This window comes from Pteropus alecto, unplaced genomic scaffold (genome assembly GCF_000325575.1).
Source record: "Pteropus alecto unplaced genomic scaffold, ASM32557v1 scaffold113, whole genome shotgun sequence".
Classification (NCBI taxonomy): domain Eukaryota; kingdom Metazoa; phylum Chordata; class Mammalia; order Chiroptera; family Pteropodidae; genus Pteropus; species Pteropus alecto.
In genome coordinates, this window is record NW_006433949.1 from 1,354,632 (window position 1) to 1,365,909 (window position 11,278).

At 54.3% G+C, this 11,278-nt stretch overlaps 1 protein-coding gene across 2 annotated transcripts in view; it reads right to left on the reverse strand.

Annotated features, from left to right (window-relative positions):
- The window catches only part of RBM19 (RNA binding motif protein 19), a 112,093-nt gene that overhangs the window by 73,183 nt on the left and 27,632 nt on the right, over positions 1-11,278 (reverse strand). Inside the window, exons 17-21 of one of the 2 annotated variants that reach the window (XM_006908581.3) lie at positions 10,095-10,264; positions 9,643-9,703; positions 6,229-6,308; positions 3,707-3,762; positions 644-760 (exon numbers count right to left, since the gene is read on the reverse strand). In XM_006908581.3, coding sequence (XP_006908643.1) covers positions 644-760; positions 3,707-3,762; positions 6,229-6,308; positions 9,643-9,703; positions 10,095-10,264 — 484 coding nt within the window. Of the gene's footprint in view, positions 1-643; positions 761-3,706; positions 3,763-6,228; positions 6,309-9,642; positions 9,704-10,094; positions 10,277-11,278 lie in introns of both variants that reach the window. The other variant, XM_025044482.1, reaches the window with a different exon arrangement.

Genomic DNA, 11,278 nt, shown 5'->3' on the forward strand with positions numbered 1-11,278 from the left:
ACCGGCCGCTCCTCCCGGCCCCCTCTCAGCGTGGCCCCTGACACCGCTGAGTTATCCACCTCATGCTAGCTGTTGGATTGCATTATTTATGCCGGTGACTCATCCTCGTTTTGAAAGGGGCTCTCCATAGACAGCCATGTAGACCAGTGCTCCTCAACCTGGCTGGACATCAGAATCTCCTGGGGAGCTCTGATCAAAATACCAATGTCTGGGCCCCAGCCCTAACCAAGGGACTCCAACTTGCCGGGGGTGGGGCCTGAGCAGAGGTGTGTTTAAGTCACCAGTGGTTTGAATGTGCCACCAAGGTGGAGAAGCCCTGGCTTTAACCAAAGGAGTGACTTGGGAGGTAGAAATTTCAGACGGATCACGGGTAGAGCTGATGGGGATGAAGCAGACTGACTGCCCTGTCTCGTCTTGCCTCTGGAGGGGAGGCCTGGCTGTTCCGACTTTTTTCTGCACAGTGCTCTAGAGAGCGGAGCCTGAGATCGAGGGAGATGAATCAAAGGCGGCCAAAAGATGACCTTTGAAAGACCACTGTGCTAACCTTCAGCGGAGCCACCAAAAGCCCGAAGGCCGACTTCCCCAAGGACCCGGCGGTCCTCCACCCACGCGCCGTCCACTGGACCGGACTGGCCCTTCTTACCTGAAGAGCTCGCGGATCTCCCGCCTGTCAGCCTGGAAGGGGATGTTCCGCACAAGAATCTTGGAGGTTGTCTGCTTTCTGGCAACCTGCTTCTTCCGAGTGGATGTCAGGGCTGGCCTGGGGGTTAGGGAGAGGGTTCAGGTCACTCAGGGCGTCAGCTGCCGCTGCCCTACACTGACCCACCCCAAACCCCACAAAAGTCAACGCTTGTCTTCCGCTCAGGTGAGGGATTTAAGGAGTTAGTGTGGACGAGGCTGAGATGAGCGGGGAGGAAGGCAGCCTCCCCAGGGGGATGCGGACCACAGCTGGATTCGCGAAACAGCTGTGGATGTCCAGTCAACACATCCCACCCTTGGGTGTCTCCTGCCCTTCATGTGGGAGACACAGGGGCTATCGAGGACTTAAGAAAAGAACCTCAATGAGGGCGATGCTGCTTTCTCACCAAATCTAGTCTCCCCTGTCTCTCTCCAGACACAAAAAGACCTTGGCTGGTTCAAAGGCCTTGTCCGCGACCTTTCATCACTCACCCAAGGAGCATCATCCAGTTTGTAACCATGGACATGGGCTGGGGTGAGAGGGGAAACTCTCAGGCTGAGGTCCACGGCCATCCCTAAGACAATCCTACCTTTCCTGTCCCCCTGCTCCCCCAAGAAAACCTGCTCAATCGAAGCGGGGGAGGTCAAGGGCACGGCTGAGTTAACAATTAGAGAGAACGCCCAGCCAGCCACTTAGGATCTGTATGATCTAGGCAGGTTACCTGGCCTCTCTGGGCCTCAGTTTCCTCAACTATAGAATGGGCCTAATGATAGTGCCAACCCCATCATCTGAGGATTGAATGAGAGAGGATGTGTCAAATGCTGCACGGTGCCCGCTGTGTGATAAACATCCAATAGATGGCAGCTATTACTATAACGAGTGTCTCTACGACTCAGTTCCTTTAAGTCTGCACTACGTCTCCTCAGAGGCCTCCCCTAACTATCTCCACGAAAACAGTAATCCCCAGGCTTTATGTTCCTTCATAGAGTTCACTGCTATCCCACAGCCTACGACACATCTAATCGTGTTTCTCGTCACTGTCTGTCCTCTAGGGTTGTGCTGTTTAATATGGCAGCCACTAGCCACAGGTGGTCAGTCAAATCTAAGATGGAACAAATTCAAAATCCAGTTCCTCGCCCGTGGGGCAGCTGGCCTCTAAGACGGTCCCCGGGGACCCCTGCTTCTTAGTATCCATGCCCTCGTGTAGTGTGTGGGACACGCTGTGTGACCAGCAGAAGACAGCAGAAGCAATGCTGTGTGGCCTCTGAGATGAGGTCACGAGCGACGACGCGTCCCCTCCTTGCTCCCTCTCGGGCCATGTGCTCGCTCTGGGGGAAATGGGCTGGCCTGCCTAAGGACACCTACGACCCTAGGGAGAGGCCACGTGGGGAGGAACCGTGGCCTCCGCCAACAGCCACGTAAGTGGGCCATCTTGGGGGTGGATCCGTCTGACCCCACTTAAGCCTTCAGACGAGGCTGCAGCCCCGGCCACCTTCCTGAGTGCAACCTCGAGAGGACTATGAGAAAGAACTAGCCGGCGAAGCTGCTCTTGCACGCCTGACCCACAGAGATTGTGAGGTAACGTCTGCCATTTTAAGATCACCGAGTGTGTGGGGGGTACTTTGATATGTAGCGGAAGATAAATAACACGGCTGCCACATTTCAAGTGCTCAAATGCCAAATGGAGCAAGTGGCTGCCATACTGGACGGCCAGCTGTAGAACATTCTAGAACCTTTCCATCACTGCAGAGGGTTCTCTCGAATACTGTAACCTAAGAATGTAAACTCCACAAAGAGATTCCATTCCTGGCACCTGGAGAGAGTGTCTGGTGCACAGCTGGTTTTCTGTAATTTTTTTTTTTTTTAAATTAAGAAGTGACTATATAAACACTGGCTAGGAATTGACCCCCTGGAGACAGGGGACTGCAAAGAAAAATCACCACTGCGGGCTGAGTGCTCGTATGCCTGGTATATGCTCGACAATTTATGTGCGACTTCCAGCCATCACCTTTTGCTTTCCAGGCACGGTCACCTGCCCAAGGCCGCTCAGCTTCCAGGTTCAAAGCAAAAGCTATGGGGCTCAGAGCCTGGACTCCTACAGCTCGGGAACCCCCGTTAGACTTCTAAAGGCCCCTGGACATATGGCGCCTTCTCGCTAAGGATGCTCAGCGTGGCACAGGCCGGGGCGGGTGAAACACACTCGAGGTGGCTGAGGCTGGATTCCCAAGTAGCATTAACAAAAAGAGAGAAGAAGAAAAAGGCACAGTTCCAGGTCAGCTCGCTGGCAGCTGTTCTGCTCAATGACCACCACAAACGACCAAGTTGCTGAGAACTAACAAATAACTCTCTTAAACAAACTCTAGGACTGTTAGGGGTGGTCATTTCATCACCTGAGTCAGGTAGATGATCATGACAATGACAAGAACGGCTTACACTGGGCACGCGTTCTGTGCCGGGCACTGTTCAAAGTGCCTCGAGTGTATTCGTTTATTTAGACGGAAAAACAGATGATGTCGGGGCAAAATTAAAACTTGAAAAAAATAAAAAGCCCACTATCTCAGCAGACTGGTCATCGGGCCCCCCGGTCTGTCCTCATCTCTAACCCCTACTGAATCTCTTTCTAATTAAGTGGAGGCCATCTCTGGGCACTGCTGTCCAGCTCTAAGAAAGCAAGCCCCATCAAGTGAGACATCTAGGTTTTATAGCTCTGGGCTGGTCCAAGCGCCAGCAAGAATCAGCTCTTCCTTGGTTCATTTATATGGCCGAGATGAGTGTGATTTGCTTGCTTCTCCTGTCTGCGTCCCTATTTATTATACGTGCACTAAATAAACATTGACTCGAAGTACTGGCCGGGTCTCAGTCCCTCAGAGAAACGGAGTCGGAGGTGGCAAGTGTGACACCACCTTAATTAGGAAGAGGGGGTCAAGCAGTGAGGACGTTAAAGGGCCGTGAGAAGCCCTCCAGGCACCAGCACCAGACCAAAGGACAGACTCAAATCAGAGGAAAGAGGGGACATTGAAGACTCACTTAGTGGCTCGTTCCGAGATCCTCACTTCCAGCTTGTGGCTGTCCACCACGTGACCCTAAGAGACAAAACAACACAGCTTATCCCACCGTCCTCTCGGAAACTCGCCGGTACCCCCGGCCTTGCACCAGAGCAGCTTCAGCTGAGCGAAGGGAAAGGGAACTTCGGAGGGGGGACTGTCCCCAGGGGGCGGGGCTGGCTGGAATCGAGGGCAGAGAATGGCTTTTCCCGGAAATGGCTCACGCGGAGCCCAGGCAGCAGCGGGTGGCCACAGAGTCCCAGCCCGCCAACGTCCCCTCGAGCCGCGAGTGGGCCTCGACCCTGACGCCATGCTAGGGCCGCAGCATTTTCCATTGTTCATAAGCATTTTCAGGCCAAGTAAGCCCCTCTGGCCTGGCTTGCAGAGAGTTCGGTTTAGTTTCTATGTTCTTTAAAAAAAAATTGAAATCACGGTGGAGCTGCATCTAAAGCCAGGCTCTAACGTCGGTTTCTTATGGCAAATGGGCGTATTAGCAAATTACCCTTGAAATTCCTTAAATTGCCCATAAAATACAGCACACGCAGCTTTGTAGAAACAATTCCTTGCAGCAAGATGCACACACGCACTTACACAGGGAGGAAGAGAACACGGTACGTGTGAAAAGTAGAATCTTACAGAATCTTGGCTCATACGGAAGAGAAAGGTGGACCACTGAATGTGCAGAGCTGAAACCCAGCTCAATAGCAAAGTCGGATTCCCCGTGTCTCTTAAAACACAGCAACAGACAAAATGAAAGCCAGAGATCGGCATTGCTGGGGCAGTAACTGGCCGAGGCCAGTCAGTGGCTGCCAAGGGGAAGGAGGCCAAAATTCTACTAAAACAACTGTGTTGGCCAAGCACCCACTGATATTTTCTTTGACACCCAAGGCCTCTCCCTTGACTGGGAGTCAGCCACCTGGAGGATCCCTATAAATAAACGAAGCCCCCTACGGTGGTGGCCCTGTATGCGTGCCCTTTCCACTGTGTCCAGCCCAGCCGTGCCTGGGGCTGGTGTGCAGCCTTCCTGCTCTGGCTTGTGAACTTGGCCCTGGCTCGTGAACTTGGCCCGAATCATGCTACTTTACCTTCATACCGCCTGGCCTCACGCTGGGCAGGCCTGTGCCCCCTTTGTATGGTGCACAGAGACATGAGAAATTCTGAAGACGGTTTACAAGGGTCCTGGGACCCCTGAAGCCTTTCCGTGGATTCTGGGTTGAGAAGCATGTTCTAGAGGCACGACCATGAGCACCGGCCTATTCTGTGTCACACTCCTACAGAATGAGGGACGGGCCAGCAACAGCAGGGAGCAAGTGGGTCTACAGAAAGCATGTGAGAAGGCACTGTTCCTTGTCCTCTGCCATCGAAAGGCCTGGGGACATGGGGTGTGCTGGGTGCTAGGGACACCGTCTTAGGCTGAGGCCTGGCCCTCTTTGGGGTGGTGCAAACCCCGGGCTATTCTGCTCCCTGCGGCCCCAGCTCCCCTCCTGTCCCTGTGCTCTGGGCCTATCAGCAGGGCCCTGCTCCTTCCTCTTCTGTGTAGGGCCTTGAGTCTATGTCCCCAAAACACTGAGTTCAGCCCTCTTCTCCCGCCTGTCCCGCCTCCCTCCTGGCCCAGGCCATCTTCTCCTGCCTGGATGACTTGGTGGTCTCCCACCTGTCCGCTGATGACCCACATTCTCTGCACAGCAGTTGGAAAGACAGTTCTGAAGCAGAAATCAGATCCTGCCCAATGTGCTCCAAGCCCTCCGATGGCATCTCGTGCCTTCGTGCTGAATTCCACAGTTCTTGAAAGGCCTGCCAGGTGTGGCCCCGCTCGCCACCCACCTCCACTCTGACCCTGCCAGACTGCTTCCCCCCCGATCTTTGGGTAGCTGACTCCATCTTGCTAATCAGGCGTCAGCTCAAGTGTCACTCTGAAGCAGAAATCAGATCCTGCCCCAATGTGCTCCAAGCCCTCCGATGGCATCTCGTGCCTTCGTGCTGAATTCCACAGTTCTTGAAAGGCCTGCCAGGTGTGGCCCCACTCACCGCCCACCTACACTCCGACCCTGCCAGACTGCTTCCCCCCAGATCTTTGGGTAGCTGACTCCATCTTGCTAATCAGGCGTCAGCTCAAGTGTCACCTCCTCAGAGAAGGCTCCCCTGACCACGTAATCTAAAGTTGCCCTCCCCCATCACGGCGCCTGCTTCGTCCATCCAAGCATTTCTCGTGACCTAGTGTATTTATTCAGGGGTCCACTTCACCAGCGCCCTCGGAACTGGCGCGGCACCTGGCACACACCAGGCCCTCGGTCAAGAGCTGTGACTGAGTGACCGCACTGCAATGACTATGAGTGCGGAGGGAGGGTCTTGATTTTCTTGAGCCACGGTCCCCAGGAGAGCTGGAGAAAGTGTGGACTCAGCGCATTTCTGCTTGATTGCAGAGGGTTGACGGCCCCACCCCCTGCCCAGACCCACCACCCGCCAAGTGCCTGCATGGACCTCGGCTGAGAATCCTGACCTTACCTGGAGCTGCTTGAGGGCTTTCTGGGCCTGCTCTGGCTTCCTGTACTCCACAAACCCAAACCCCATGGACAGCATCACTCCTGGAAGAGAGAGAGGTGGGAAGCATCCCAAGTGGTGGGCGCAGAAGAGCGAGCGCAAGGCCAAGTGCAAGGACCTCTGCCTCCCACCCTTCCTTCAAACCCCTCCTCACTCCCCAAAAGACTCCAACTCCTGGCTGGCCATTTATTACTAGTCTTCTTGAAGAATCAGCCAAGGAGGTTATAGAGCCACCACCTGAGGCCCAGCTGACGATTAATTAACAGATGACTGACATGATAATTAACTTCATAATAGAATCCCGCCTTTGGGAGGGAGAAGGAAATAACAGAGATGACCATGGCCATGACAAGCGGCAAAACCTCTATACCTAGACAGTCCCTGCTCCCATACGTAATGCATAAGGCGATTACATGCAGGAAAGGCAACCGCATCAAAGGCTTCCTCACTACAAGCACTTCTGACCAGCCAATCGCATTTGGTTCCTGGGTTTCAGGCAAAAAGTTGGGAGCAAGGGGGCGATGGCATTATTCAAACCTACCTGGTTCCTACACACACGTAATGGGGGGCAGAGTTTTTATAGGGAACAAAAAGATAAGACCTCTAATTGCACTTTGCCCTTTTGACACGACACGTGCACGCCTCCTCCCCAGCATTTCACACAGACTTACTAATTTTATCCTCTATTTTTTTCCCAGAGTTGAACTCAAAGAGGAATGGCTCAAGTCTGATGGGTCGAGGTTTGCCACCTTTGACTGGGTGTCGCCACCTTTGCGTCTCCTGTATTGTGAGAACTGTGTCTCTCCCGTGGGGACCTGCCTGCTTGCACTCCACTCACAGCCAGGTGTCACAGAACAAGGGCCCACTGCAGGTAGAACTCCCATGAGTCGCCCAAGCATGGCTCTATGGGCGGCAGAAGTGAGGCTCAGAGGGAGCTGCTGGCGGACAGGCAGCGCCACCCTGTGGCGACTTTAAATATTTGTTCGTCAGCAGTGTTTGAACACTTCAGAGAAGCAAGGTTGTGGATCAGTGGTGTCTGTGTATGTAGGATACTTAGAAAGTGCAGTCAGCTTGTGTGAATGGCAATTATAGAAAGTCAAGTTCATCGCCCGTCACTGACGCTGTGCCGAGGCGCCCTCTGCCCTTCCCCGGCCCTGGGAGGCCGACCTCCGTGGAGCACACTACCTGGGCCCCCTGGCCTTCTGGCTTCCCGCTGGGAAGCCCCGACCTGACACTGGTGGAGAAGAGAGATCGGGGCACCGGTTCCTTCCAGGTGCCCCGTGCCCCCCTCCCTGCTGTGGCAGGGTGCTGGCAGTGCTGGCGTCCACCGACACCCCCAGCTCCCGCTGGCGGCCCTTCCCCTGTGGCTCCGGTCACACCGCTCCCTTCCCCACGGCCCTCTGGGCTTAGCTGGGAGAAGGCATTCTCCTGCCTCGACATCCCCCGCGGGTCCCCTCAGCCCAGCCCACCCCGCCCCTTTGTTCAAAGGTCTCTTGAGCAAGCCCAGCAGAGCGTGCCGTTTCCTGCCGCGACCCTCACCGACGCAGACCCCGGCTAGACTCCCTCCGAACCATGACGGCCGAGCCCAGAGAACAGGGCTCTCACGTGGAGGCTCTCGAAAAAGAGAGGGCAGGTTTCGAGAGCTGCTCACGACACTGAAGACCAAGTAACTGTTTCTAAAGGGTGCTGAAGAGGGCTCCCGAGGGTGACAGGCGGGCGCCACACAGCACGAGGGCACGGCGACCCTAGGACCCGCAGGGACAGGCCTGGACAGAGCTGGAGACACCGAGGCCAGCCTGACTCACCTCCCGGACTTCAGAGATCACCTCCCTTCCTGAACCCCCCACGAACGAGCCATCCTATCGTCATCCTGGAACTCAGCTGCCTTCCTCGTAAACCAGACCTGCAGCTCCAGGAGGCAGGGCTGTTACAGCTTGAACTGTGTCCCCCAAACTCATGCACTGAAATCCCTGGTGTCTCAGAATGTGACCTCATTTGGAGACTGGCTCTTTACAGAGGTCTTCAAGTTAAAAATCAGGTCATTAGGGAGGCCCTAATCCAATCCAAGTAGTGTCCTTACCAAAAAAAAAAGGGGGGGGGCGGGAGGAGGTAGGGATTTGAACACAGGAGAGGTATATACGAGGAGAACACCACACGAACACGAAGATGGCACCTACGGGCCAAGGGGAGGGTCCTGGAGCAGAACCGTCCTTCATAGCCCCACTGACACCTTGACTTTGGACCTCCAGGCTCCGGAACCGTGAGACAGTAACTTCCTGCTGTTTAAGCCCCCCAGTCTGTGGCGCTTTGTTAGGGCAGCCCTCGCCAACGAACACGAGGAGCTCCCTTAACTCCTGTGCTACGTACGGTCTGTTTAAAATCCTCCGTGGCTTCCCACCCCTCCTGGGAAAAAGCCCAGACTCCTCCACGCGGCACAAAAGCCACTTTGTGATTTGGAATCAGCCTGTCTTTCTAGGTGCATTTCCAGCCTCTTCTTGACCACACTCCCGGCCGGTGCTCAGCTGGTCCGGCCCTCTCACGCCTCCTCCCTTCCGTGCACAGCCCGTTCCTGTCCGCTGACTGCTGTCTCCCCACCCTCCAAGCCTCGGGCTGACGTGGAGCTGGGCTCCTGTCCCACTGGGCTCCCCTCTACCACCCTCCTGCTCACACTGTGCTGCACCCACCAGCTCATCTGTCTCTCAGGACACAGCTGTGGATGAACTCATGTGGCATCCCTACAAATACCACCAAATTAAAGGGACAGGGACTGCACAGCTATGAAAAAGCAAGGATATATGGTCTGCCCGTCATCTGCAGGAAGCCAGAGCTGGAGACGAGACAAAGCAAAGGCCAGGGCACTTGGGACAACACCCAAGGTCAAATGGAGAGAGTGAGAGTGGTCTCTGCATGGCCCAGGGGCCCACGGGTCAGTGAAGAGTGTGGCTAATGACTCTGTGGAACATTCCAGACGTTCTGGACTCTTTCTCTTGGAAGGGAAGAGGGAAAGCTCTAGATGGATCATTTCTTGCTATTCCCTAGGAGATTTCCAGAGCACAGAGGTGCTGGAGGCAGGGAGGGAGGGACAGGCTTCTGCTAGGGAACTGTGTCAACCTTGCCCGCCCCTTAACCGCACGGCCGCGAACCGTCTCTGACAGTCTAAGCTGGCAAAGAGTCTAGATTCAGTGGGAATCGGGGGTCTCCAGGGACACAGAAACAAGGACCATTCTGTGCAAGCCAAGTGAGTCTGGCGGTGACAACACTTCTGAATGAGGGGACCTCCAAACTAAGCCAGTGTGAGCTACCGTTACCCAACCCCTGCCCAAAGCCACAGCTTCCGCCGGAACCATGGCTTTCTGGCTGAGATTTCAGGTGTGTTACCTGCTTTGTTCTTCTTCCTGGAAATTGAGCAGCTCTTCACCACGCCCACTTTGGAGAACACCTAGAAAAGAAAGGCCATGTATGTCGTCAGCAGTTCCAGGCCGATCCTGCAATTGACCCAGGTGCGTCTTGAAGGACGGTGGCTGTCTCTGCCACCGCAAACACCGAGGGGCTTCGTTTCTAAACATACAATGCGAACGAGGACTGTGGCTTTCATGTGATGCGGGCCTCCTGAGACATCCCAACGGGTCCCTTATGTGTGTGTCTGCCCTTCCCAGACCCCAGGCTGCTCTGGCTACCGCTCGGGTCTCTGGGCGAGGTGTCTACCGGACAGCTGTGGTGGTGGCGGTGTGAAGCCACACACTAACACGAGGCATGCCACAGGCAGAGCAAGCACCGTGACACCAGGAGCGGGCTGGGGTTCCCACCCGCACCCCCGAGCTGCCACTCACTCCCTTCAGCGTCTCCTCGGTTGTGTCGAAGTTGAGATTTTTAATAAACAGAGTACACCCAGGAAGGCCCTCTTCCTCCTCGTCTTCCTCCTCCTCTTCCATCTTTGCTGAAGAGTCTTCTGCTGCTCCCTCTGTCGGCTTCTCACCTTCTGGGGTCTCGCCATCTAGCACTGGGTCCCCACCAAAAAAAAAAAAAAATCCATAAACAATGCCTAATCTGCCTGCATCCTGGAGCCTAACGCACAGAACCTGCTAGATCAAGGGTTTCCTGTCTCTGCGTGGGAAATGTCGCAGAGGATACTGACTCCTGGCTCGTGCTGGGCTTTAGCAGCTCTGGAGGTGAAGATGGGGAGAGACTGTCCTGCCTCCTTCCTGTTTTAAAAAGAAAGGAATACGCAACACAGACCCAAACTGACGAGCCTTAAATTGGACTAACCCACGCTAACTTGAACTTCAACATACACCGCTGCGTAAACTGTTTTATTGAACCACACATCTCAGCAACAGGTTATTTTTCCTCAAAAAACACCATTTAGTGAACTGTCCAACTGAAATGCAACTTAAAAACCTTTCAAAGATTATGGAGCAAAACTTAGAATACTCTAAATACCCTTTGTATCTAAGGGATGTCATATTCAATTAAAATTCCCAATACACGAAGCTTCGGGGAGCAAATACATAAAAAAAATTTTTATCTGCATGTGACATATTAAATTCAGAGTTATGTACATTAGTGAAAAACAGAGAAAAACACCAAATGTTCACAAGAGTTACAGTGCTGCCAAAGGCTGGAATAATATCTGGTCATTAGAAATGATGCTACCAAAGGATGTTTAACACAGACAAGTTCATGGACAGTTCAAGTTGCCAAATAGAGAGCGATGCTCGTGATAAACAATGAGGAGAAAAAGTTCATGTGCAACAACACGCAACGTAACTCCCGTCGTATTCTGCACACACACGAGATCAGAAACACGCGAGAGGAAAGGCCGCAAGGCCGTGCACAGCGTGCTCCCGCTTATTTCTGGGGTTACCGAGGGCGGCCGCGTCACCCTGTCACCCCCCGTACTGAACCACTCCCGCTCCGAAGGGACGGCATTTCAGGAAGAGGACGCGCTAACGTGCCACTGGGAGTTCGCAGGGCAGGTGTGTGGCCGAGGTGCGGGAGCCGGTCGGCCTTGGTG